The sequence below is a fragment of the Rhinoderma darwinii genome, chromosome 8 (genome assembly GCF_050947455.1).
Source record: "Rhinoderma darwinii isolate aRhiDar2 chromosome 8, aRhiDar2.hap1, whole genome shotgun sequence".
Taxonomy (NCBI): Eukaryota; Metazoa; Chordata; class Amphibia; order Anura; family Rhinodermatidae; genus Rhinoderma; species Rhinoderma darwinii.
This window is the reverse complement of record NC_134694.1, coordinates 87,066,997-87,092,727: the sequence shown is the minus strand read 5'-3', so window position 1 is coordinate 87,092,727 and position 25,731 is coordinate 87,066,997. Positions and strand designations below refer to the sequence as shown.

The 25,731-nt window shown below is 42.9% G+C and overlaps 1 protein-coding gene across 2 annotated transcripts in view; it reads right to left on the bottom strand.

Moving 5' to 3' along the window:
- The window catches only part of CD99L2 (CD99 molecule like 2), a 69,501-nt gene that overhangs the window by 29,726 nt on the left and 14,044 nt on the right, over window positions 1-25,731 (bottom strand). For both annotated transcript variants that reach the window (XM_075835870.1, XM_075835871.1), the window contains exons 2-3: window positions 5,577-5,636; window positions 1,199-1,243 (exon numbers count right to left, since the gene is read on the bottom strand). In XM_075835870.1, the coding sequence (XP_075691985.1) occupies window positions 1,199-1,243; window positions 5,577-5,636 (105 nt within the window). The remainder of the gene's footprint in view (window positions 1-1,198; window positions 1,244-5,576; window positions 5,637-25,731) is intronic.

Below are 25,731 nucleotides of genomic sequence, written 5' to 3'. Positions count from 1 at the left end.
TATGCTATAACACATAAGAGATTGAACAATTATACATCAGACACCTCTTTCCAGGGCTGGCTCCAGGTTTGTGTGGGCCCTTGGGCTACACAAACTTAGTAGGCCCCTTTGCAGGGGAACTCACTGCGGCAGTAAAATGGCAGAAAACGTCACACTGTGCCCCCATATAGAAGTTAGGCCCCCAGTTTTTACCCCCATAAATTCAGTGGCCCCTTTAGGTATTGCCACACCGCTTCCCCCTCCTCCCTGGTCGTGCCACTCCGCTTCCCCCTCCTCCCTGGTCGTGCCACACAGCTTTCCCCCCCTCCCTGGTCGTGCCACACAGCTTCCCCCCCCCTCCCTGGTCGTGCCACACAGCATCCCCCGCCCCCCTCCCTGTGGGTAGCGCCTTTGGGGCACCCTCTAGGAGTGGAATTCCCAGCCAGAGAATTGCAGACGATCTGGCTTGGGATTCCACTTCAAGAGAAGCCCCTTACGACACTGTCCATATATGGACAGTGTTGTCAGGGGCAACCCGAGTCATAGTCTCGGGAAGAGCACTACTAGCACTCTGCCTGGGACCCCTGCTCTGCTCCTGACATCACTGTCCATATATGGACAGTGATGTCTGGAACTTTCCAAGTGCCGGAGTCCCGGGCAGAGCGCTATTAGCTACTAGCACTCTGCCCGGTAGGTAGTACATGGCAGAGCAGAGAGATAGCTCCCTGATCTGCCATAGCGTTCAATAGTATCGGTGTCCTACGGACGCAGATCCTATTAAATGTGACGTCACTACCGCTGTAGCAACCATAGCAGCTGCTATCGGGGCCACTGGGCATGGGGGGTGTGACGGCAGGTGGCACGGGCCCCCTCCTGCCGCGGGCCGTATGGCAGCCCCTATGGCTGCTACAGCGGTGGTTACGCCGCCTCCTGGCCCCTCTAGAAACAGAATCCCCGGTAAGACTCTGGCCAGGGATTCCACTCCTGGAGAAGCCATGAGGGCAGCGTCAGTACCCGGCAGCCAAGTTGGCCCCCTTTAGGATAGTGGGCCCTGGCACTTGCCCGGGTTCACTGGGTGAAAACGCCAGCCCATCCTCTTTCCCCCTATACTAGGCTCTGGTCTAACTGTTCAGACACTGCATTCACTGAAAAAAAACTTTTTGATTAAACAAACAGTTTAATTGATAAGCCAAAGAGAGAAAGAAAGAAATATTCTTACCCGAATTGTGCGTTGGAATTTTAGGTGGTTTTGGTGCAGGTTTAGCTATTGAAAAAAAAAAAAAAAAAGAAAAAAGAAAAAGATGTGATTAGTTATAAAGTTGTCTTCGTATAGAACAGTTGCTTGTTGTATATTTCGTTTAGAACCATACATGACCATTTTACTTGAAGAAGCTCTGTCACCACATTATAAGTGGCCTATATTGTACATGATATGATCGGCGCTGCAATGTAGATTACAGCAATGTTTTTTTATTTAGAAAAAAAATCATTTTTGACTGAGTTATGACCTATTTTAGCTTTATGCTAATGAGTTTCTTAATGAACAACTGGGCGGGTTTTACTTTTTGGCCAAGTGGGCGTTGTACAGAGGAGTGTATGACGCTGACCAATCAGCGTCATACACTTCTCCCCATTCATTTACACAGCACATAGCGATATAGCTATATCCCTATGTGCAGTATAGGGAGCCGTTCCATTCACTATAGCGTACGCACAAACCAAAAAAGGAAGGTCTTTGGCAGAGCGACATCCGGCGCCATTTTCATGTGGACCGGAAGCCGCAGCCGGACAGCAAGATGACGACTTACGGTCGCGGCTTCCGGCCATATGTTCAGACACAAGGACTAGGAGCGGAGGCAGGAAAGTTATGTTTGTGTATGTATGTTCATGTTATACTGTCTGATTACCACTGTATCTAAACCACTGTGCATTCGCTCAAAAAATGGCGACACACAGTGTAGGAGGTTTGAACATTCAACCCCCTCCTTTCTCCTGGCACTAGCCAGGATAAAGGAGGGGGGATTGTGTGAGGACACTAGAGCGAGTGTTTTCTCCAATTTTGCAGCATAAAGCAATGAGGTTGCTTTACCACATGCCAATGCTGCAATTTTGGGAATTGCTCCCTCTAGTGACCAGCACATGGAAATGTTATAAATTAGAATCTAATTTATAATATTTCCTGACTTGTGAAAAAAATAAAAAAACAATGTGTAATCATTTATATACTAACTGTTTAACTAAAAAATATATATTATATTTATTTCTAGCGACTATATGAGGGCCAAACGTGCCAAGTGACGCGGTACACCATAACAGGCCCCAGCCCTGCAAGGTAGGAACCGCTAGGTGAACAAAACAACCAAATCGGTTAAAGTATATATAAAAGGGGCAGTGTCCAAAACCATCTGTAGGAACAGTAAAGGATCACTAATCCCCAAAATAATGTGAGTATTTCCAGGAGAAACGTCGGGTGTACCACATCCAGTAAAAAACCCGAACAAAACTGTAACAAAGCCCATGGTGTATTGAAAAAGAACAGCTCAATTGTTAGAGATCCTCCAAAACAAATATCATGCCTGTATCACAGTCCAGAAATAGGAATGTAACAGCTGTATGTGGCAGGACAGTCATTTTAGATTACAAGAATGAATTGAGGATGTATTTCCTTTTTCTTAGGACTGACTTTCAAATTCAGCGATGGCATGGGCCGTAAGTGTTGGATTTATCAGCTAATAAATTCAAAGCCAACATTTCATTTTCTTTCTAAGAACACTTGAGGGGGTCCATGGTCTGAATAGACAGATGTGGGCTCCTGCACAATAAACTTAATTACAAAAAAAATATTAATTTGGGAGTGATCAAGTCCTAGATTTAATTGTATTGAAAAAAATAAAATCATACGGGCTAAAATTAGATTTACAGTGACAAAAAATAGACTTCACTACCTCCCCATGAGAATCCATCCCTCCCTTGGAAAGCCCAGTAACTAAACAAAAATATGAATAAATGAAGTGGACTCTCTAAAAAAAAAAAAAAAAGGATCCCCCTACCCCACCCTTTTTGGGGTTCCCTCAATGATATACAAAATTAAGAGTTATAAACTGGTCTCAAAACAGGGAAAGTTGCACATGCCCGGTTTTGAAAGGCACATGGGGCAGTAAAACCGGATATCCCTCCTCCCATGTTTAATGCAAACCCGGCGTCTCTTTCGGGAGGGTATCTTTGGTTCTCAGAGGCAGGGGGGGGGGGGGGACGGTTATGAGAGGAAGTGACGCTCAGTGAGTCTTTGGACATCCTCTGACTCAAAGGATTCTCCAGGTGCGGGAGAGTCAAACAGGAGGTGCTCTGTAATTTTTTCCTGGTACTGTAGGAAACTGAGCGTTCCTTGGGTCTTGTACAGAAAATAGCGGTTATACGTAGCCATCTGGATGAGGTAGATCGCTGCCTTTTTACACCATGCCCTAGTCTTACGTTTTACTAAGTAAGGTCTCAAGCACACTTCCGTTGCTATTTGTACGGCTGTAAATCACGGATCCGTGAAACACGGACTACATACGGATGTCTTCCGTGTGCGGTCCGTTGTTTTAACAGACAAAATTAATAGAAAGGGTATGTTCACACGGCAAACAAAAAACAGCTGTAAAATACTGAGCTGTTTTCAAGGGAAAACAGCCTCTGATTTTCAGCCGTTTTTTACGGCCGTTTGTGGAGCTCTTTTTCTATTGAGACAATGAAAAACGGCTTCAAAAACAGCTCAAGAAGTGACATGCACTTTTTTACGGGGAGTTTTTTTACACGCAGTTTTTACAAACAAAGCCCCGTAGGAACGAAACAGTTTTTCCCATTGAAGTCAATGGGCAGATGTTTGAGGCGTTCAGCCTCCGTATTTAGCCATTTTTCGGGCGTTTGTGGCCCGAAAAACAGCTGAAAATAAGCAATGTGAACATACCCAAAGGCCAAGACTAATCCGCAAAAGAACGGACAGCAGTAGAACAGATTCCATTTTTCACAGAACCGTTAAAATAATGGAAGTGTGCATGCCGTTAAAAAACGGATAGCACACTGAAGCACCTCAATGAAGCTGCTTGAGGCCTTACTTTGTACGACCTGGTCAAATAAACAGACCCATCCCCCCCCCCAGGGTTGTCACCATACCAGAATTTGGACTTGGATACCGATACTTCGTGTAGTATTGTGATACTCAATATCATAAACGATACTTTGCGAAGAAATTATTAAAAAAAAAGTTCTTCCATTTTCTGATGTGAGGCGCGTGGTGTGATGAATTTTTAATCTCCACGTGCCTCACATTAATAGTAATTAACCCCATCATGTTCTTCAGTCATAATGGACAACATTGAGTTAGTGTGAGGTACATGATGGGGTTAATTACTATTAATGTGAGGCACATGGAGGTTCAAAATTCCTAACACCTCATGCCTCACATGAAGTGAAAGAAAGCAGTTTATTTTTTAACAGCGTAAACATCAAAAATTACACTATAAATTTGTTGTTCTTATGAGCGCGACACTGGAAAATGTGTATAATTTTATGCATTGAGGCTTATTTTAATGTGTGTGTATTTATTTTTATTCATTATTTTTTACTTTATTTTTAAACTTTAATGTACTGGCATATATCTATATGCCAGTATATTAGCCACACCTAAGTATGCCCTAACAATAGGAAATATAGTCAGACAGCCCTGGGGTCCTTCAATGGACCCTGGGCTGTCTGCCCATATATGGTATGTCCCTCAATCGCGTCACAGGGAAGGGCATCCTCCTTCTAATTTACCCCTTAAATGCTGCAGTCAGCTTTGATCGCAGCATTCAAGGGAATAGCGCCGGAAAGGTTTCCCTGATCTCCGCCGTTAGAGCGGAGCTGCAGCTGTCCCGCTCCTGAAAATAAGTGTGTGTGCGGTCAGAATAAAGGGATGTCGCTGGAGCTGTACTAATGAGCGGCGGTGCAGGCACTGAAGACAGAACATGGGGGTGTTTTGTAGTGCGCCCGCCGTGTTCGGTCTTCAGTGCCGGCAATCATTAGTGCAGCGCTGGTAGCATCACATCATTCTGATGGCACTTACACTTGTCAGGACTCAGGAGCGGGGCATTGGCTGTATTACACAGCTGCAGCCCCACTCTAACAACATTCATGTGTTACTATACTTAGCTGTGCGGCCGCTCTAATTTAGAAATCCCACTTCCCGTGGGGTCATTCAGTGAGTGTGCTACTGCACCCCTTATTTAGCAATGTAACTGTGCCTGGCCGCTCTATAGCGGTCTCGCGCTGATTGGCCAGTGCATGAGGCAGGGAAGCTAGTTCCACCTCAGGATAATGAGGGTGGTTCACGCCCCCTAGGCTACCTACAGTAAATTAGCATCTAGATCACTAACACAATGAGGGACATATCTCTGGAACGAGGGGGAGTCAAGGTAAAAACAAGTAAACTGTGCTGGAATCAGCTATTCAGGTCACATAACCAGTTCAACTTATAAGACCTAGTGACAGGTCCCCTTTAAGGATTATGACTAAAATGTGTTTAACATATCCGTATATTTCTAGTCCGATATGAATCTGAGTAATAACGCACTTACGCTTCTGAGTTGGGATATCATCGAAAGCATCTTCGAGATTAAAGTCATCTTCTCCATAAGCTAAAATACAAAAACAAATGCATATTAGAAAAAAAATATATAATAATTCTAAAAACAATTACCTATTTAATGTATGGCTATACATAAGGAGACTGCAAGAACACGTGCTAAGAAGTCTCTGTGCTTACAAATAGGTCAGGATCACACACACAGTTTTGGTGGAGTTTTCAGCTCAGTTTGTTTTAGCCAAAACTAGAAGTGGATCCAAAAAAAGAAGAAAAGACGGATGCATCTTCTTTCTTTCGGGTCACTCACGTGTTTGGCAAAAAAAATTAACAAAAAAATATCAAAAACTGCGTGTGTTGATCCCGGCCTAAATGCTCAAATAGTACATAACTTTTAAGCAAACATAACATATTAGGGGATTGCATTATGAGCAATTCCATAAAATAAAGTCCCTCTCTATAGAAAAAAAAAAAAAAAAAAAAAGTGTTGAGAAGCGGTAAAATAAAATTCTCTACAACTGCTCTCCTGGCCCAGTACTGTGGATGGGAAGAGAAGCTGATTTTGCTGCAATGTGCTTATATATAGGCATTGCTAAAGTCTCTTTACTCCCCCTCCGGGGGGGGGGGGGTAGTTCGTTGTTCCTCTTAACAGTCCATGTCATAGCAGGACTTCCCTTTGCAGCACAAGATTTTGCCAGCATACTACTGTGCAGCATGGGAGGTAATGAGGAGGGTGCCATACACATTACATAATGGTCAGCAGATTCTGACTTTTCAAATGCGTTTTGCCAAGAATTTAATGTGTATGGATGGGGGACAGGCCAATTGCACCCCAATGTCTGCTGTCAGAGGAAACAAGGGCATTACCTGTGAGATAAGCAGCGGCAAAGGTGCCTGGCAGCCACTTATCCCGTCATTATGGGAATAAGGCTGGGTTCACACGACCTATTTTCAGACATAAACGAGGCGTATTATGCCTCGTTTTACGTCTGAAAATAGGGCTGCAATACGTCGGCAAACATCTGCCCATTCATTTGAATGGGTTTGCCGACGTACTGTGCAGACGACCTGTCATTTACGCGTCGTCGTTTGACAGCTGTCAGACGACGCGTAAAAATACAGGCTCGTCAAAAGAAGTGCAGGACACTTATATACATTATATGCAGGACACTTCTTTCAGACGTAGTTTGAGCCGTTCATTGAACTCAATGAAGCACAGTTCAAAATTTACGGCTGTCAGAGAAGCCTCGCAAAATGCGAGGAGGAGCAATTACGACTGAAACGAGGCAGCTGTTTTCTCCTGAAAACAGTCTGTCTTTTCAGACGTAAAAGCCAGCTACCGTGTGCACATACCCTAAACATGCACACTTCTCTGATCTGAACATGCCTATTAAACATTGTCTCAAACGATTTAGTTTTTTTAACCGTCGATTTTAGGGTGTGTTCACACGTAATGACCAAAAACGTCTGATAATACGGAGCTGTCGATTTTCTGACGTTTTTTGAGCAACTCGCGTTTTTCACGTCCGTTTTTGGAGCGGTTTTCATTGGAGTCTGAGAAAACGGCTCCAAAAAACGTCCAAAGAAGTGTCCTGCACTTCTTTGACGAGGCAGTCATTTTACGCGTCGTCGTTTGACAGCTGTCAAACGACGACACGTAAATTACAGGTCGTCTGCACAGTACGTCGGCAAACCCATTCAAATGGGCAGATGTTTGCCGACGTATTGTAGACCTATTTTCAGACGTAAAACGAGGCATAATACGCCTCGTTTACGTCTGAAAATAGGTCGTGTGAACCCAGCCTTAACCTCTTGACGTTCTGGCAGTCATAACTTGGGACAACATACTTGTATGAGGCATTGTTTTTTGTGGAACTAATTGATATTTCTTTCGGTACCATTTTTGGGCATATATACGTGAATGATTTATATGAATTTGTATTTGGACTAAAATGCAAAGAAACAAAAAAAAAACAAAAAAACATGTACATTTTTTTTTATTAATAATATAATAGATTTTTAGAACAGGTTGTTACAGCTATGGTGATACCCCATTATCTGTTGCTTTGTACCATTATATAATAAAATTATGTAAAGATAGAGTTTGCATGTTTTTATTTTTTTAAATGTGTACTGTTTTTGACATATGTTTTTAGCTAATCTTTATTTACCTTTTTAATCCCATAATTGGAGTTTTATTAATTATTTAGATAAATACATGCAAGTACATTAGGCCTGTGTGCTTATAAATACACAGGCCCCAACAGGAATTCTGAAAAAACAGCCCGAGGGTCTCTCAATGGACCCTAGGCTGTCTGAGTATGGCGATAAATCATGTCACAAAATATCACTGTGATGCGATCAAAGGTGGCTCAGTCATTTGATTTCCTCTAGTATAAAAAGATCTGCTTTGAGGCATACAAGGAGTCAAGTGAAAGAGAGCAGACGTTTCGCTAATCCCCAATGTTAGGGTAGGACCACGGCTGTGTACTATAGCCAGGGTCTTGCCTTTGAGCGGGTGGGCACTGTCCCATCAGAGCACCCCAATAGTACGGCAGAGATCCTCTGCAGACTCATCCCTGGACGGTACTATTACGGCAAGGGGCAAAGTGTGTTTACATGTACAAGTAAGCGCTTTAAATATATACACAAGAGGAAGTTTTTCTCCAAGGATAGAAATGGCGCGCACGCACACACACACACACGCAAGACTAAATGCAGATCACATTTCTACAGCTGTGATGTCCATCTAGTCTACTCACAAAAAGCTTCTTGTATATTAGGCCATGATGAGGAATCAAGTCCGACATTCTGCATTCACGTGGAAAAAATCTGCACGGAATAATGAATGCATTGTAGTTTAAAATCTGCAGCATTATTGCCGTGGAGTTTCAGCCCCAGATTTCTGCTGTGGATTTTTTAAAAAGGAAAAAAAAAAAAACAAAAAAAACTCATATGCCACACGTGGCGGATTTGTCGCAAATTTACCCGCAGGAAAATCAGAAGCGGAATCTGCACGTGCTACATGCGGATTTTGCTGCAGATTTCACCCCTTCTACATTGAAAAGGGTCCAATCCACTGTGACCATCCGTAACAGAATGAGCATGTTCAGATTTCCATGCGGGGAAATGTTCCGCAGCATGTGGATGAGATTTGTTCAAATCGCATCTACATGGCTGGTCCTGTAATCTCATGCAGATTTTCCATGCGTAAATCCACACAGAAAATCTGCATCATTTCTTTCCCATGTACCGGGGGTCCTTATAAATCAGCAGACAGTAATAGGATGATCACATTTATCTAGGCATGTTGTAATATACAGTCTGGTTCAGAAGTATTTGGACAGAGTCACAAGTGAGAAAGCTCAGTATTTGTGAATATCCATCAGGTCCAAACTTCAGGAGGTCATCGACGGCAAAGCATTTTCATATATTAAAAATAATATTTATAAATTAATGTTGGTCAATTACTTTAGAGCCTGTGAAAATAGAGGGACTATGTAAAAAATGCCTGGAATTCCTAAACTGTTAATACATTATTTTTGTTACACCCCTTGAATTAAAGCGGAAAGTCTAAAACGTCAATTACATCATCATTGCTTTGTTTCAATACCAGCGTGGTTGTGTATAGAGGCTAAATTATCAGAATTGTGTGACCGTCCCAATAAATAGTTGTGGACTCGACCGTATGTACAACAAACGCCCACATATTAAATTCCAAGTGAGGAGGCAGCCAGTATGATGAAAACCTCATTGTACAGGCTCAGCCAACACACATTTAAGGAATCCTTTTCTCAATTTAGCTTCAGTGCAAGAATAAGCAGCGATTAGCTTCAAACACCGTTAATAAGAATTGTACATGATGCCAACCTTTATACGTGTGATATTTACATGAGCAGAGTATTGTTAGAGGAAGCCAGGATATGGCAGAAACGAGTGCCCGGGAACTAATAGGGTATGTTCACACAGGGCTGTATGCCACACACACGCCCTGGCGGCCGCAGGAAATTCCGGCCCCAAAAAAAAACGCACTGAATTGTGAGTCGTTTTTTGGCTGGAACGTGCGCTGCCCCAAACTTACTCTGATGTCCTGCAGACCAGCCTCCTGGGATCACGTTTCATTGCATGTGATTGGCTGCAGAGGTCACATGGGATGAAACGTTATCCCAGTACGATGGCCTGGACGAAGAAGCACAGAATTCTGGGTACGATTTTAATTTTTTCTGAATTGCGATATTTGCTGCAGATTTGCATCTTTTCCCGCCACAAAATCTGCTGTTTATTGCGGGTTTTGAATTCAATGGGGAAAACCTGCAACAGAAAATAAAATGATTACGCAAATACAATGGACATGATTCGGATTAAAAAAAACAAAAAAAACGGACCACAGGTCAACTTGAATGTTTTTCCGCTCATTTACACAGCACATGGATGAGATTTGATCAAATCCCATCCACTCCGCTGCTACTGTATTATGCTGTGGATTTTCCGCAACTAAATATGTTGCGAAAAATCCGCAGTATTTACGCTACTTGTGAACTTACCCTTAAGGTGGTTTTACACAGGCAGATAATCTGCCCATTAAAGGAGCGCTGATTGACAGTACAGCATGTTGATCGGCTATCGTTTGCGCCATTTACACGGAGCAATAATAGCACGTGTGGGGACGAATGATCGTTAATACAATTGTTCATCTTCCCAGAAGCACATTCCCCCGTTTACACAGGGAGATGTGCTGCCAACAAGCGACCATTTTTCTGGACGCATAAAATGCGATCAGCCGAGGAACGAGTGTTGTTTGCTCGTTCATCGGCTGATTGCTGCCCTGTTAACAAGGGGGCAACGATCGGAAGCGATCTTTGGCCTGTGTAAAAGGGCCATTAAAGAGCAAAGCAGAAGATGCCATCTAAATAAACTAGTCACATTATCTGAATGCAGAAAAGGATGAAACCGCTCCTTGAAGTACAGTCCTGGGCAGAAGTTTTGAGTGACACAAATTTTGGTTTTCACAAAGTCTAGTGCTTCAGTTTTTATAGTGGCAATTTGCTTTAACTCTAGATTTTATGAAGAGTGATCGGATGATTTGCAAAGTCATTCCTTGCCATGAAAATTAACTTAATCACAAAAACCCCATTTCCACCGCTTTTCAGCCCTGCCACAAAATGACCTGCTAACAATTTCCGTGGTCTTCTTGTTAGCTCAGGATAAAATATTAACGAGGATGAGGAAATCATTGTAATGCTGATTGAATTAGAAGAGCAGGCTGGTTGCATTAAAAAGGTGGATGGTGCTTGAAATTATTGTCTTCTTCTGTTAACCATGGTAACCTCCAAGGAAACACATGAAGTCATCATTGCTTTGCATGAAGAGAGCTTTACAGGCAAGGACATTGCAGCTTGCAAGATTGCCCCTAAATCAATCATTTATCGGATCATCAAGTACTTAACCCCTTAACGCTCCAGGACATACTATTATGTCATGGTAAGTGCATCGTTCGCGCTCCATGACATAATAGTATGTCATGGAGTAAACACGGTGCCGTTCGCGCGGGGCGCGTTCATGAGCTGTGATAGCTGCTGTTTCCGACAGCAGACTATCACTGCTCAATGTGCCGGGACCGATCGCGGAGCTCCCCCGCCGATTAACCCCTCAGAAGCCGTGTTCAATAGCGATCACGGCTTCTTAGGGGTTAATCCACCATCGCCGGCCTGCTACACGATAGCGGCCGGCGATGGTGACTATGGCAACTGGACACCAAACAATGGCGTCCGGCTATGCCATAGACGGAAGCCTAGTGGGTCCTGACAACGTCAGGACCCACTATGCTTGCTGTCAGTGAGTAGCTGACAGTTCTAATACACTGCACTACGCATGTAGTGCAGTGTATTAGAATAGCGATCAGGGCCTCCTGCCCTCAAGTCCCCTAGTGGGACAAAGTAATACAGTAAAAAAAAAAAAGTTAAAAAAAGTTGTGTAAAAATAAGAAAATAAAAGTTTTAAAGTAGTAAAAGTAAAAATCCCCCTTTTTCCCTCATCAGTCCTTTATTATTAATAAAAATATATAAACAAACAAATAAACTATACATAATTGGTATCGCCGCGTCCGTAACGACCTGAACTACAAAATAATTTTGTTATTTATCCCGCACGGTGAACGCCGTAAAAAAAAATAAACCGTACCACAAATCACAATTCTTTGGTCACTTCACCTCCCAAAAAATTGAATAAAAAGAGATCAAAAAGTCGCATGTACCTAAAAATGGTACTGATTGAAACTACAGTTCGTTACGCAAAAAATAAGTCCTCGCACGGCTTTATTGATTGAAAAATAAAAACGTTATGGCTCTTAGAATAAGGTAACACAAAAAGTGAATGATTGTTTACAAAACGTATTTTATTGGGCAAACGCCATAAGACATAAAAAAAAACTATAAACATCTGGTATCGCCGTAATCATATCGCCACGCAGAATAACGTGAATATGTCATTTATAGCGCACGGTGAACGCTGTAAAAAAAATAGAATAAAAAAACAATAGTAGAATTGCTGTTTATTAGTCACCACGCCACCTAAAAATAGAATAAAAACTGATCAAAAAGCCGCATGAACCCCAAGAAAACTACATTGGATTCCTCAAGGGGTCTAGTTTCCAAATTGGGGTCACTTTTGGGGGGTTTCCAATGTTTTGGCACCACAAGACCTCTTCAAACCGGACACTGTGCCTAATAAAAAAAAGAGGCCTCAAAATCCACTAGGTCCTCCTTCGCTTCGGAGGCCGGTGCTTCAGTCCATTACCGCCCGAGGGCCACATGTGGGATATTTCTCTAAACTGCAGAATCTGGGCAATACGTATTAAGTTGCGTTTCTCTGATAAATCCTTTTGTGTTATAAAAAAATGGTATAAAGAGGATTTTCTGACCAAAAAAAAAAAAGTAAATTTCACCTCTACTTTGCTCTAAATTTCTGTGAAACACCTAAAGGGTTCATAAACTTTCTAAATGCTGTTGTGAATACTTTGAGGGGTCTAGTTTCTAAAATGGGGTGTTTAATAGGGGTTTCTAATATATGGGCCCCTCAAAGAAACTTCAGAACTGAACTGGAACCTAAAAAAAATAAATAAATGAGGCAATACTTCGCTTCTTACATTATACTGATAATGAGCCGTGCCCACCCCGAGATGACCCCAGTTTTGACCGTTTGTATAAACGGAGACCCCTATTAGACCGTTTCAGTGCCCGGTTTTCCCAAGCATACACCCCCGAGAAGTGTATTTCTATTGAGGAGTCCCTGGTACATTTTAAAGGGAGGGTTCAATTCCGCCAGTACCTGCCGGGTAAGAGGGCAAGGTATGGCGTGAAGATGTATAAGCTGTGCGAGAGTGCATCAGAGTATACGTACAGGTTTAGGATATATGAAGGAAAGGCCACCCCCAAACCAGACTGCATCCTGGACTACAATAGGTACATGGGAGGGGTGGACTTGTCAGATCAAAACCTGAAGCCCTACAGCGCCATGCGGTGTGGTATAAGAAGCTGGCCGGGCACATCATACAGATGGCTTTGTACAATGCGTACATGCTACGTCGATGTGCAGGCCAGAGGGGAACTTTCCTGGAATTTCAAGATCTAATCTTTAGGGACCAGGAAGGGGGGGAACCCAGTACTTCTGGAAGCGAGGCCACACGCATCGTACCAGGGCAACACTTTCCAGGAGAAGTTCCCCAAACCGGTGGAAAGGGAAAGAGTCAAAAGAGGTGCAGAGTCTGCTATAAGAGGGGGATAAGGGAGGACATATTATACCAATGTGACACGTGTCCCGAAAAACCAGGGCTCTGTATAAAAGATTGTTTTAAAATGTATCATACATCCCTTGATTTTTAATCTACCCTGATGCACTCCGCACAGCTTACCCCCCTCATCTTTCCCTTCAGAGCCCTGCCGTATGCCCAGGCAGCTGATAACAGCCACATGTAGGGTATTGCCGTACCCAGGAGAACCCACATTACAATTTAAGGGGTGTATATCTCCGGTGGCGCATGCTGGGCACAATATATTGGACACTGAAATGGCATATATATATATATATATATATATATAAAATTGCAAATCTCACACTGCACCATCTGCTTTGCATTATCTTTTACACAATACCTGTGGGGTCAAAATGCTCACTACACCTCTAGATGAATGTCTTAAGGGGTGTAGTTTTTAAAATGGGGTCACTTCTCGGGGGTTTCAACTGTACTGGTACCTCAGGGGCTTCTGCATACATGACTTAGCACCAGAAAAGCTCCAGTAGGCCAAATGGTGGTCCTTCCCTTCTAAGCCCTGACGTGTGCCCAGGCAGCTGATAACAGCCACATGTAGGGTATTGCCGTACCCAGGAGAACCCACATTACAATTTAAGGGGTGTAAATCTCCGGTGGCGCATGCTGGGCACCCTATATCGGACACTGACATGCCATATATATAAAATTGCAAATCTCACTCTGCACCATCTGCTGCGCATTATCTTTTACACAGTACCTGTGGGGTCAAAATACTCACTACACCTCTAGATGAATGTCTTAAGGGGTGTAGTTTTTAAAATGGGGTCACTTCTCGGGGGTTTCAACTGTACTGGTACCTCAGGGGCTTCTGCATACATGACTTAGCACCAGAAAAGCTCCAGTAGGCCAAATGGTGGTCCTTTCCTTCTGAGCCCTACCATGGGCCCAAACGGCAGTTTATCACCACAAATGGGGTATTGCCGCACTAAGGACAAACTGGGCAACAAAATGGGGTATGTTGTTCCTTGTGAAAATAAGAAATTTTGATCAAAAATGACATCTTATTGGAAAAAATATCATTTTTTTCATTTCACAGCCCAATTCAAATAGGTGCTGTGAAAAAACAGAACATAGAATATATTCAAAACAGAATATAGAAAGTTTTTTAACCCTTCAGGCATTTCACAGGAATTAAAGCAAAGTGGAAATGAAATTTGCAAATTTCATTTTTTCTGCTGAATTTCAATTTTATAAAAAAAAAATCTGTAACAGAGAAGGTTTTACCAGAGAAATACTACTAAATATGTATTGTCCAGATTCTGCAGTTTTTAGAAATGTCCCACATGTGGCCCTACTGCGCTCGTGGACTAAAACACAAGCCCCAGAAGCAAAGAAGCACCTAGTGCATTTTGAGGCCTCTTTTTTATTAGAATATATTTTAGGCAGCATGCCAGGTTTGAAGAGGTGTTGAGGTATCAAAACAATGGAAACCCACCAGAAGTGACCCCATTTTGGAAATTACACCCCTCATGGAATTCATTTATGTTTTTTTTCCATGAGGGGTGTAATTTCCAAAATGGGGTCACTTCTGGTGGGTTTCCATTGTTTTGATACCTCAACACCTCTTCAAACCTGGCATGCTGCCTAAAATATATTCTAATAAAAAAGAGGCCTCAAAATGCACTAGGTGCTTCTTTGCTTCTGGGGCTTGTGTTTTAGTCCACGAGCGCAGTAGGGCCACATGTGGGACATTTCTAAAAACTGCAGAATCTGGACAATACATATTTTGTAGTATTTCTCTGGTAAAACCTTCTCTGTTACAGATTTTTTTTTTATAAAATTGAAATTCAGCAGAAAAAATGAAATTTGCAAATTTCATTTCCACTTTGCTTTAATTCCTGTGAAATGCCTGAAGGGTTAAAAAACTTTCTATATTCTGTTTTGAATACTTTGAGGGGTCTAGTTTTTAAAATGGGGTGTTTTATGGGGGTTTCTGATACATAGGCCCCTCAAATCCACTTCAGAACTGAACTGGTACCTTCAAAAAAAGGGTTTTGAAATTTTCTTAAGAATATGAGAAATTGCTGTTTATGTTCTAAGCCTTGTAACGTCCAAGAAAAATAAAATAATGTTCAAAAAACGATGCCAATCTAAAGTAGACATATGGGAAATGTGAACTAGTAACTATTTTGGGTGGTATAACCGTCTGTTTTTCAAGCAGATGCATTTAAATTCTGAAAAATGCTAATTTTTGTACATTTTCTCTAAATTTTGCAATTTTTCACAAATAAAGACTGAATATATCGACCAAATTTTACCACGAACATGAAGCCCAAAGTGTCACGAGAAAACAATCTCAAAATCGCTTGGATAGGTTTAAGCATTCCGACGTTATTACCACATAAAGTGAAATATGTCAGATTTGTAAAATGGGCTCTGAGCCTTAAAGGAACAGTGTCATCACAAATTATTTTTTTATATGTTAAAGATGTTAGTGCTTTATTAAAAACGTTTATATTCATTTGTGTGTTTGTGTTTTACTTTTTCTTATTTTTACACTTTTTCTTCCCTATGGGGGCTGCCATTTTTTGTTCCATTTCTGTCTGTGTCGATTAACGACACATACAGACATGGAACACGGCAGCCACAGTCCCATAGGGACTGTGAACGGCTCCCGTCCCATTGACTTCCGTGTACGGCGTCTGTGTGGGAACTGCGCATGCGCCGCTCCCACACAGTCCAATTCGAAATTGGCGCCGTCCGGCGCCATTTTCCTGTGGACCGGAAGTCGCGGCCGGACAGTAATATTACTACTTCCGGTCGCGGCTTCCGGATTTGTGCACTTGGACCAGCGGCAGCAAACGGAGCGGACGGGCCGGAGGGAGCCGCGGCGGCAGGAGCAGGTAAGAGCTTTCAATGTATGTTCGTGTTTGTGTGTTTACTACTGTATGTAAACCTACTACGCTGTGTGTTAGCTCAAAAAATGGCGACACACAGTGTAGGAGGTTACACCGTTCAAACCCCTCGTTTATCCCAGGATAAAGGAGGGGGGGAAGCTGAGAGCTCACTAGAGCGAGGGCTTTTAACCCAATGTTGCAATGCTGCAATTTTGGGAACTAGCTCCATCTAGTGACCAAAAATGGGTAGTATTATAAATTAGAAATAATTTATAATATTTCCTGACTCGCGAAAAAATAAAATAAAATTTGAACAATGTTTAATCACCCACACACTAAATGTTTAATTTTTAAAAAAAAAACATGTTTTTCTGGCAACACATTCCCTTTAAGGCCCAAACTAGGCTGCGTCCTTAAGGGGTTAAAGGAGAGAGGTACAATTGCTGTGAAGAAGGCTTCATGGCGCCCAAGAAAGTCCAGCAAGTGACAGGCCCGTCTCCTAAAGAGGATTCAGCTACGGGATCAGTTCAACACCAGTGCAGAGCTTGCTCAGGAATAGCCGCAGGCAGGTGTCAGTGCATCTGCACGCACAGTGAGGTGAAGGCTTTTGGAGGCTGGCCTGGTGTCAAGAAGGGTAGCAAAGAAGCCACTTCTCTCCAAGAAAATCATTAAAGAGGCTCTGTCACCAGATTTTGCAACCCCTATCTGCTATTGCAGCAGATAGGCGCTGCAATGTAGATTACAGTAACGTTTTTTTTTTAAAAAACGAGCATTTTTGGCCAAGTTATGACCATTTTTGTAGTTATGCAAATGAGGCTTGCAAAAGTCCAAGTGGGTGTGTTTAAAAGTAAAAGTCCAAGTGGGCGTGTATTATGTGCGTACATCGGGGCGTTTTTAATACTTTCACTAGCTGGGCGCTCTGAAGAGAAGTAACATCCTCTTCTCTTCAGAACGCCCAGCTTCTGACAGTGCAGATCTGTGACGTCACTCACAGGTCCTGCATCGTGACGGCCACATCGGCACCAGAGGCTACAGTTGATTCTGCAGCAGCATCAGCGTTTGCAGGTAAGATCGACTTACCTGCAAACGCTGATGCTGCTGCAGAATCAACTGTAGCCTCTGGTGCCGATGTGGCCGTCACGATGCAGGACCTGTGAGTGACGTCACAGATCTGCACTGTCAGAAGCTGGGCGTTCTGAAGAGAAGAGGATGTTACTTCTCTTCAGAGCGCCCAGCTAGTGAAAGTATTAAAAACGCCCCGATGTACGCACATAATACACGCCCACTTGGACTTTTACTTTTAAACACACCCACTTGGACTTTTGCAAGCCTCATTTGCATAACTACAAAAATGGTCATAACTTGGCCAAAAATGCTCGTTTTTTAAAAATAAAAACGTTACTGTAATCTACATTGCAGCGCCTATCTGCTGCAATAGCAGATAGGGGTTGCAAAATCTGGTGACAGAGCCTCTTTAAGGACAGACTGACATTCTGCAGCAATTACAATTACAGGGTTTGGACTGCAGAGGACTGGGGTACAGTTATTTTCTCTGATTAAGCCCCCTTCAGACTGTTTGGGACATCTGGAAGAATGATTGTCCGGAGAAGAAAAGGTGAGCGCTACCATGAGCATCCTGAGACTATTTATGTATTGCTTTTCATCCAAGGGTGAGGGCTCACTCACAATTTTGCCTAAGAAAACATCCATGAATAAAGAATGGCATCTAAACATCCCCATCATCCAATCGCTCCTCGTTCGCTGGGAGAAGTTGCTCTTGAACCATGCATTTTCCGGCATGATGTAGCACCATGTCACAAGGCAAAAGTGATAACTAAGTGGATCGGTGTTAAAATGTTGGGTCTATGGCCAGGAAACTCCCCAGATGTCCATCCCATTGAGAACCTGTGGTCAATCCTCAAAAAGTGGGTGGGCAAACAAAAACTGTGATAAACTCCAAGCACGGATTAGACAAGAATGGATTGTCAGTCCGTCAGGATTTGGCCCAGAAGCGAATATCCAGCAGGTATCCAGAATGCTATAGCATAATTCAGTGTACCATAGAAACAGCTGACTAAAAGATCTAACACACTGAAGAAGCAAACTTTGTAAAAAAAAAAAAACTAAAATTCGTCTGTCTCAAAACTTTTGGCCAAGACCGTACAGCTCCATGCCATAAATGTTCATTTACACAATCATATTTAGGTTAGTGATCATTTCAAGTCTTTCCGAGTTTACCCCGCCTTCTTACATTTGATTGACAGCTCATCGCCTTCCCCCAGCACACAAAATCCTGCGCTTGTGAATTGATGTCCTCTTCTGGTGTGTGCGAACAAAGGGACACCGGATTATTATGATAAAAGGCACAAAATGTTTGCAAACCGTTATTTGCAGTCGGAGGAGATCAGGAGAGGGGATAACGGCAATGAACTTCTGATAGCAGCGGCCAGCGAGGGGCGAGTAGCGTTCAATAGGTGAAATGCTGGTGACAGGTTCCCTTTAAAAGGACAGGTGTCGCGAAAAAAAATTAATTCGCTTTTATTTATTTGTGTTTTACTTTTTTCTTTTTTCTAACTTTTACTTCACTATGGGGGCTGCAATTTTTGTTTCAACTCTGTATGTGTCGATTAACGACACATACAGAGATGGAATACGGCACATACATCCCTATAGAGAATGCGAACGGGAGACGTTCCATTCACTATGGTGTACGCCGTCTGTGTGGGAACGGTGAATGCGCCGCTCCCACACAGTCCAAAAGGAAGGTCTTCGGCCGAGCGACATCCGGCGCCATGTTCTTGTGGACCGGAAGTAGCGGCCGGACAGTAAGAGGACTACTTCCGGTCGCGGCTTCCGGACATGTGTTCAGAAGCAAGGACTAGGAGCGGAGGGAGCGGCGGCAGGAGCAGGTAAGTTATGTTTGTGTTTTACTGTGTGATTACCACTGTATGTAAACCTACTACACTGTGCATTCGTTCAAAAAATGGCGGCACACCGTGTAGGAGGCTTGGACATTCAACCACCTCCTTTCTCCTGGCAGTAGCCAGGATAAAGGAGGGGGATTAATTGAGCTCACTAGAGCGAGTGTGTCTTCTCCAATTTTGCAGCATAAAGCAATGAGGTTGCTTTACCACATGCCAATGCTGCAATTTTGGGAATTCTCTATTGACCAGCACATGGAAAGGTTATAAATTAGAATCTAATTTATAATAATATTTCCTGACTTGTGAAAAAATTAGAACAGTGTCTAATCATGTATAGATTAACTGTTTAACTAAAAAAAAAAAAAAATTTCTAGCGACACATTCCCTTTAACAAAGACATACAAATAAAAAAAGGGTGTTGAAGAGTAGACATTCTATTTAAGCTCACAACTGCACTTTAATTTTGAATATATTTCAAACTGGGATAAATGCATAAATAATGAGTCACTGAGAAGAGATATCAAAGCATGAAGTTTCTACAAAGTTTGTCAGTGGCGTCGCTACCGCTGTAGTAGCTACAGCGGCGCCACTGGGCATGTGGGAACCCCCCTCCCCAAGCCCGGTGGCGCCACTAGCAGCCACTATGGCTGCTACAGCAGTGGCGATGCCACATTCAATAGTATCTGCGTCCTTAGGACGATGCAGTCCACTGGCATAGAAACGTCTGTCACAGACTGTCCAAAAGCTGAACAAAAAAAACGGGGAATGCGATTTGTGTGTAGTTTTCCCTGCTCTTTCCCCTTTTTAAAACAGTTGGTGGAGCCTAGAGGAGGGGGGCGTGGTTACCAAATAAATAAAGTAAATGGGTGTTACCATTCCCCTTGTCAATAAGGTCCCATATGGTCAACACCGTTAGAGCCCAGTAGTCAATTCATACATTTCCAGGAGGACTAATAGGAACAGCACAAAGTGGAGTTCTAAATAAACTTCAGCATTGTTGTTTTATGGGGAATGCAATGGTTTCCAAAAACTCACGTAAGGAGAGCAGACAAGTCCTCTTTAAGGATTTAGGAACCCAGTAATATAGACCTTTACTTGTAAATATTAAGGCGTCAACAGTAAAATGATCAGAGGGGGGCAGCACTGTGTCATTTATTGCTTCCAGTAAACTGCATGTTCAGAAGTAAAGCCATGTTGCAGCTCATTATTTCCACGGAGATTACAGAACAGAATGCCTTTTTAATTTATACCATAGAGAAAAGTCTGTTTGTGTTGATTTGTCATAGCGAAGCGCATACGGTGACACGGCGGTACAAAGATGTATTAATGACTGTTGGCCGATATATAAGGTGGCGTTGCTGGGTGGGGCAGGCAGTAGACACCAGACATAAGATGACACTTGAATATACATTACAAGAGAACTGTAAGGTGTACATCATGAATAATATTGTGTGTCCTGGAAAGCGTTCTGGCAATTTACACAGAACTAATTAGAGGTTCAGAATTATGGTTCACTAATGAACGAGTACATAAAAATCTGGAAAATAATATAGTAAGGGGGAATCTGCAGGAGTATAGGCAATGCTTCATGGGAGATTTACAGTCCAGAATTATTTGGACAGTGACAAGTTTTGGCATTTTAGCCGTTTACCAAAACATAGAATATGCAGTTATATAGTCAATATGGGCTTAAAGTGCAGACTCTCAGCTTTAATTTGAGGGTAGTCACATCCTAATTTGACTAGAAACAGATAAAACAGACACGGCGCCAGATTGTGCAAAATAAAACGATAAAAACCAAGGGGCAAAGGGATGGAAATTTGCTCACCTAGGGTCGTGGACACCGGTTAGGATGTCGTAAGCGTATGAGAGCTGCTGCCAGGTCCGTGCACAAACAAAGCAAGTTTGTTGTCAAGAGGTAATGTAAATCCAACAGAGAAAAAGGGGACCAAACGGCGCTGCTCAGGAAGGATGTCAGATGAGAGGAGATTGTAAATAAATAATAAATTTATTGGGAGTAAGGTAGGCTACGCGTTTCGACGCCGGACCGGCGTCTTCATCAGGCCAATGCATACAGTGCGATATTTGCTTCTTTATATACATGGAGGAATTGACAAAAGATTGGCTAACAAATTAGTGAAAAAAAACCCGCCAACATAGGCGGGTCAGAGGTCACACACAGCGTTTGCCTGATGTTTACAAACATATTCTAAAAGTTACATAAAAACATACAAATGTAATGACATAAATGTATTAAAAGATGTCTCTAAGGAGAAAAACACAAAATGAACCTTGTATGGAACGTGGGCATTTCTAAGGAGAATATATATCTAAAGGACGGCCGGTGACACGCAGAGTTGAACCGCACAACAGTTCAACATGTAGGAAATGAGCCGCACGATGGAACGCAACAAGCAGGGTCGATTTGTGAATGAATGGACTATAGAACACACCAGACCGCAAACAGTAGGTCACGTGGGGCATGGAAGGGGACCGCAAGCATCTGGGACATTCGCCGCAATATTGGGCCGCAAGACTGCAAAGGCGAATGGACCGGAGCAAAGTACGTAATTAAAAAGTTTTTCAAGTTGCTTAAAAATAATGTCAGAAATGTGTATTTCGGACCGTAATAATATAAACTTTGTGTTTGTTTGATGGGTGTGTAAATAGAAACATAAAAACCGTGATGATGAGATTATATATATATATATATATATATATATATATATATATATAGTGCGCGGAAGGTACTGTGATGAATGGGAAAAAAACCTGAGGGTGTAAACATACATACCCCCAATAGGTTTGTAAAACTCAAACAGAGAGAATTTTTGGATCTTCAAATTGGAGACCCTGCACCCAAATGGCCTGAATGACCTCATAGAAACGTCCTTAGATTAAAATGCTTCATGTACCTGTCATGCTCCCAAAAAAAAATTTTTGGGCTATCCAATGGTAGTATGTTTACACCCTCAGGTTTTTTTCCCATTCATCACAGTACCTTCCGCGCACACTATATATATATATATATATATATATATATATATATATAATCTCATCATCACGGTTTTTATGTTTCTATTTACACACCCATCAAACAAACACATTAAGTTTATATTATTACGGTCCGAAATACACATTTCTGACATTATTTTTAAGCAACTTGAAAAACTTTTTAATTACGTACTTTGCTCCGGTCCATTCGCCTTTGCAGTCTTGCGGCCCAATATTGCGGCGAATGTCCCAGATGCTTGCGGTCCCCTTCCATGCCCCACGTGACCTACTGTTTGCGGTCTGGTGTGTTCTATAGTCCATTCATTCACAAATCGACCCTGCTTGTTGCGTTCCATCGTGCGGCTCATTTCCTACATGTTGAACTGTTGTGCGGTTCAACTCTGCGTGTCACCGGCCGTCCTTTAGATATATATTCTCCTTAGAAATGCCCACGTTCCATACAAGGTTCATTTTGTGTTTTTCTCCTTAGAGACATCTTTTAATACATTTATGTCATTACATTTGTATGTTTTTATGTAAATTTTAGAATATGTTTGTAAACATCAGGCAAACGCTGTGTGTGACCTCTGACCCGCCTATGTTGGCGTTTTTTTTTTTTCACTAATTTGTTAGCCAATCTTTTGTCAATTCCTCCATGTATATAAAGAAGCAAATATCGCACTGTATGCATTGGCCTGATGAAGACGCCGGTCCGGCGTCGAAACGCGTAGCCTACCTTACTCCCAATAAATTTATTATTTATTTACAATCTCCTCTCATCTGACATCCTTCCTGAGCAGCGCCGTTTGGTCCCCTTTTTCTCTGTTGGATTTACATCCTAATTTGAGGAAGGGTTTAGGAATAACACCTCTTTAATATGTAGCTGCCTCCTTTTCAAGGGACCAAAGGTAATTGGACAAGTATCTCAAAAGCTATTTAATGGGCTGTATGGGCTATTCCCTCGTTAATCCATCATCAATTAAGCATGTAAAAGATCTGGAGTTGATTCCAGGTGTGGCATTTGCAAGCTGTTGCTGTGAACACACAACATGGAGCTCTCAATGCAAGTGAAACAGACCATCGGAAGGGTATGTGCACACACACTAATTACGTCCGTAATTGACGGACGTATTTCGGCCGCAAGTCCCGGACCGAACACAGTGCAGGGAGCCGGGCTCCTAGCATCATACTTATGTACGACGCTAGGAGTCCCTGCCTCGCTGCAGGACAACTATCCCGTACTGTAATCATGTTTTCAGTACGGGACAGTTGTCCTGCAGCGAAGCAGAGACTCCTAGCATCGTACATAAGTATGATGCTAGGAGCCCGGCTCCCTGCAGTGTGTTCGGTCCGGTACTTGCGGCCGAAATACGTCCGTCAATTACGGACGTAATTAGTGTGTGTGCACATACCCTTAGGCTGAAAGAAAAAAGGAAGAAATCCATCAGAGAGATCGCACAAAATGTTAGGAGTGGCCAAATCAACAGTTTGATAGATTCTTGAAAAAAAGCATAGTAAACTCCCTAGAGACGAGCATATTACCCTCTCGGACGCCTGGAGCCGATGTATCTTCTCTGTCCAACGCCAAGGTTGAAGGACCTGTGGGTGACGCCACGCTGTGTGTCCGCAGTGAAAGTAGCTGGGTGGGAACGATGAGAAGTGTATGAGGCCGATTTGTCAGCATCATACACTTCTATTGACAATGCCCAGTTGGTAAACCAGTAAACACGCCCAGTTGGTAAAAACACAATACACGCCCAGTTGGTAAAACGAGAACACGCCCAGTTGTCCATTGAAAAGCTCATTTGCATAAATATAAAATTGCTCATAACTTGGGCAAAAATGATAGTTTTTAAAAAAATAAAAAAAAATTAAAAACAGCTTTGCCGTTATCTACATTGCAGCGCCGATCACATTCAATAGGAGATAGGGATTTGATAATCTGGTGACAGAGTCTCTTTAATTTCTTGATGTTGGGGGGTTTCAAAACCACAGAAAAGGCCATACTTACTAAGTGGGTGTGTGAAAACCCGTTCCCAGCAGGACGCAGACAGGTCAAAAAAGCTTCAGAAGGAGGGTGCATTAAATAGTGATAGCCACTCCCACTAGTCTTGAAGGGAGTGGCGAACTAAGTGCTCACAAGTGTGCGATAAATAAGTGTCAGTGAAGCGCTAGGATGTGAATGTATGGTATAAAATAAATGTGTATGGTATGGAAGTGTCAATAGTGTGTGATAATGTAATAAATAAATGTGATGAATGGGGGTCAGTGCTGTGAATAGTACATGGGGTGTCAGTACGATGTGTAATACGTGGAGGGACAATGTGCTGGTTGTCAGAGCACTGTCCGGGATTTCTTCTTTTCCCACATATGATTTGCACTGCGCATGCGCCAAAATTTACATGCGCAGAGAAATCAAGAAGGGTAGCAGGTGGCGGGCAGAAAGGAGGAGTTGGAGTGGCTGCGGACAGTGAGGAGGTGGAGCGTATGACGGTCTGTCACTAACCTCAGTCAGAGACAGACCGTCATTGAGTCGGTCCCTGGACCAGCGATTTACCTGGTCCGGACGTCACAACCTCGGCGCAGACCGAGACCAGGTGGGGGGGGGGGGGTGGGGAGTGTTGGACTTACTAATCACAGCCCTGCTTGTAGCTTTCCTATACTTCATTACCGTGGGAAAGCTACAAGCGGGGCCGGGATTGGTGAGCCTCAGTCAGGCTCGATTCACACGAGCGTGTGCGTTTTGCGCACGCAAAAAACGCAGCGCTTTGCGTGCGCAAAAGGTACTTAACAGCTCCGTGTGTCATGATCATATCGTGCGCGGCTGCGTGCTTTTTGCGCAGCCGCCATCATTATGATACTCCGTTTGTATGTTTGTAAACAGAAAAGCACGTGGTGCTTTTTTTTTCATTCATACTTTTCACTGCTGTTGCGTGCATCACGTGCGTCCCACGGAAGTGCTTCCGTGTGGTCCACGTGATTTTCACGCACCCATTGACTTCAATGGGTGCGTGATGCGCGAAGAAGAACGGACATGTGAGTTTTACGCAGCAGACTCACGCTGCGTAAAAATCACGGACTGTCTGCACGGCCCCATAGACTAATATAAGTCCGTGCGAGGCGCGTGAAAAATCACGCGCGTTGCACGAACGTATATCACGTTCATCTGAATAAGCCCTCAGAGTTCACACTGCATGCAGGGCAGCTAGTCTGACATGAGTCTTATTCGGACCAGTTACCACCCCCACGCAACAGACAGACCTCAGGAGAGACAGACAGTGCCGGCCGTAATAGAATTGATCCCAAACTACTACTTCTTGGCAAGTTTACATTATGTAATACGGCTGAGTGTTGACTGACTTGTACTGGTTGAAAAAGTTTATATAACACTCTGAAGCTGCTTTGCCTATCAGTTTGTTGCGCAGTGGTTCGTGTGTTAACCTTACATGTGAAAGGTCCCTGGTTCAAACCCAGGCAGGTTTTCTTTTTAGTAGTAATATCTCAATTGTATTACTTTAATTGTTTTTTAATTCAACCAGAGTTGTGACCTTCTCATCTTTACTAGAT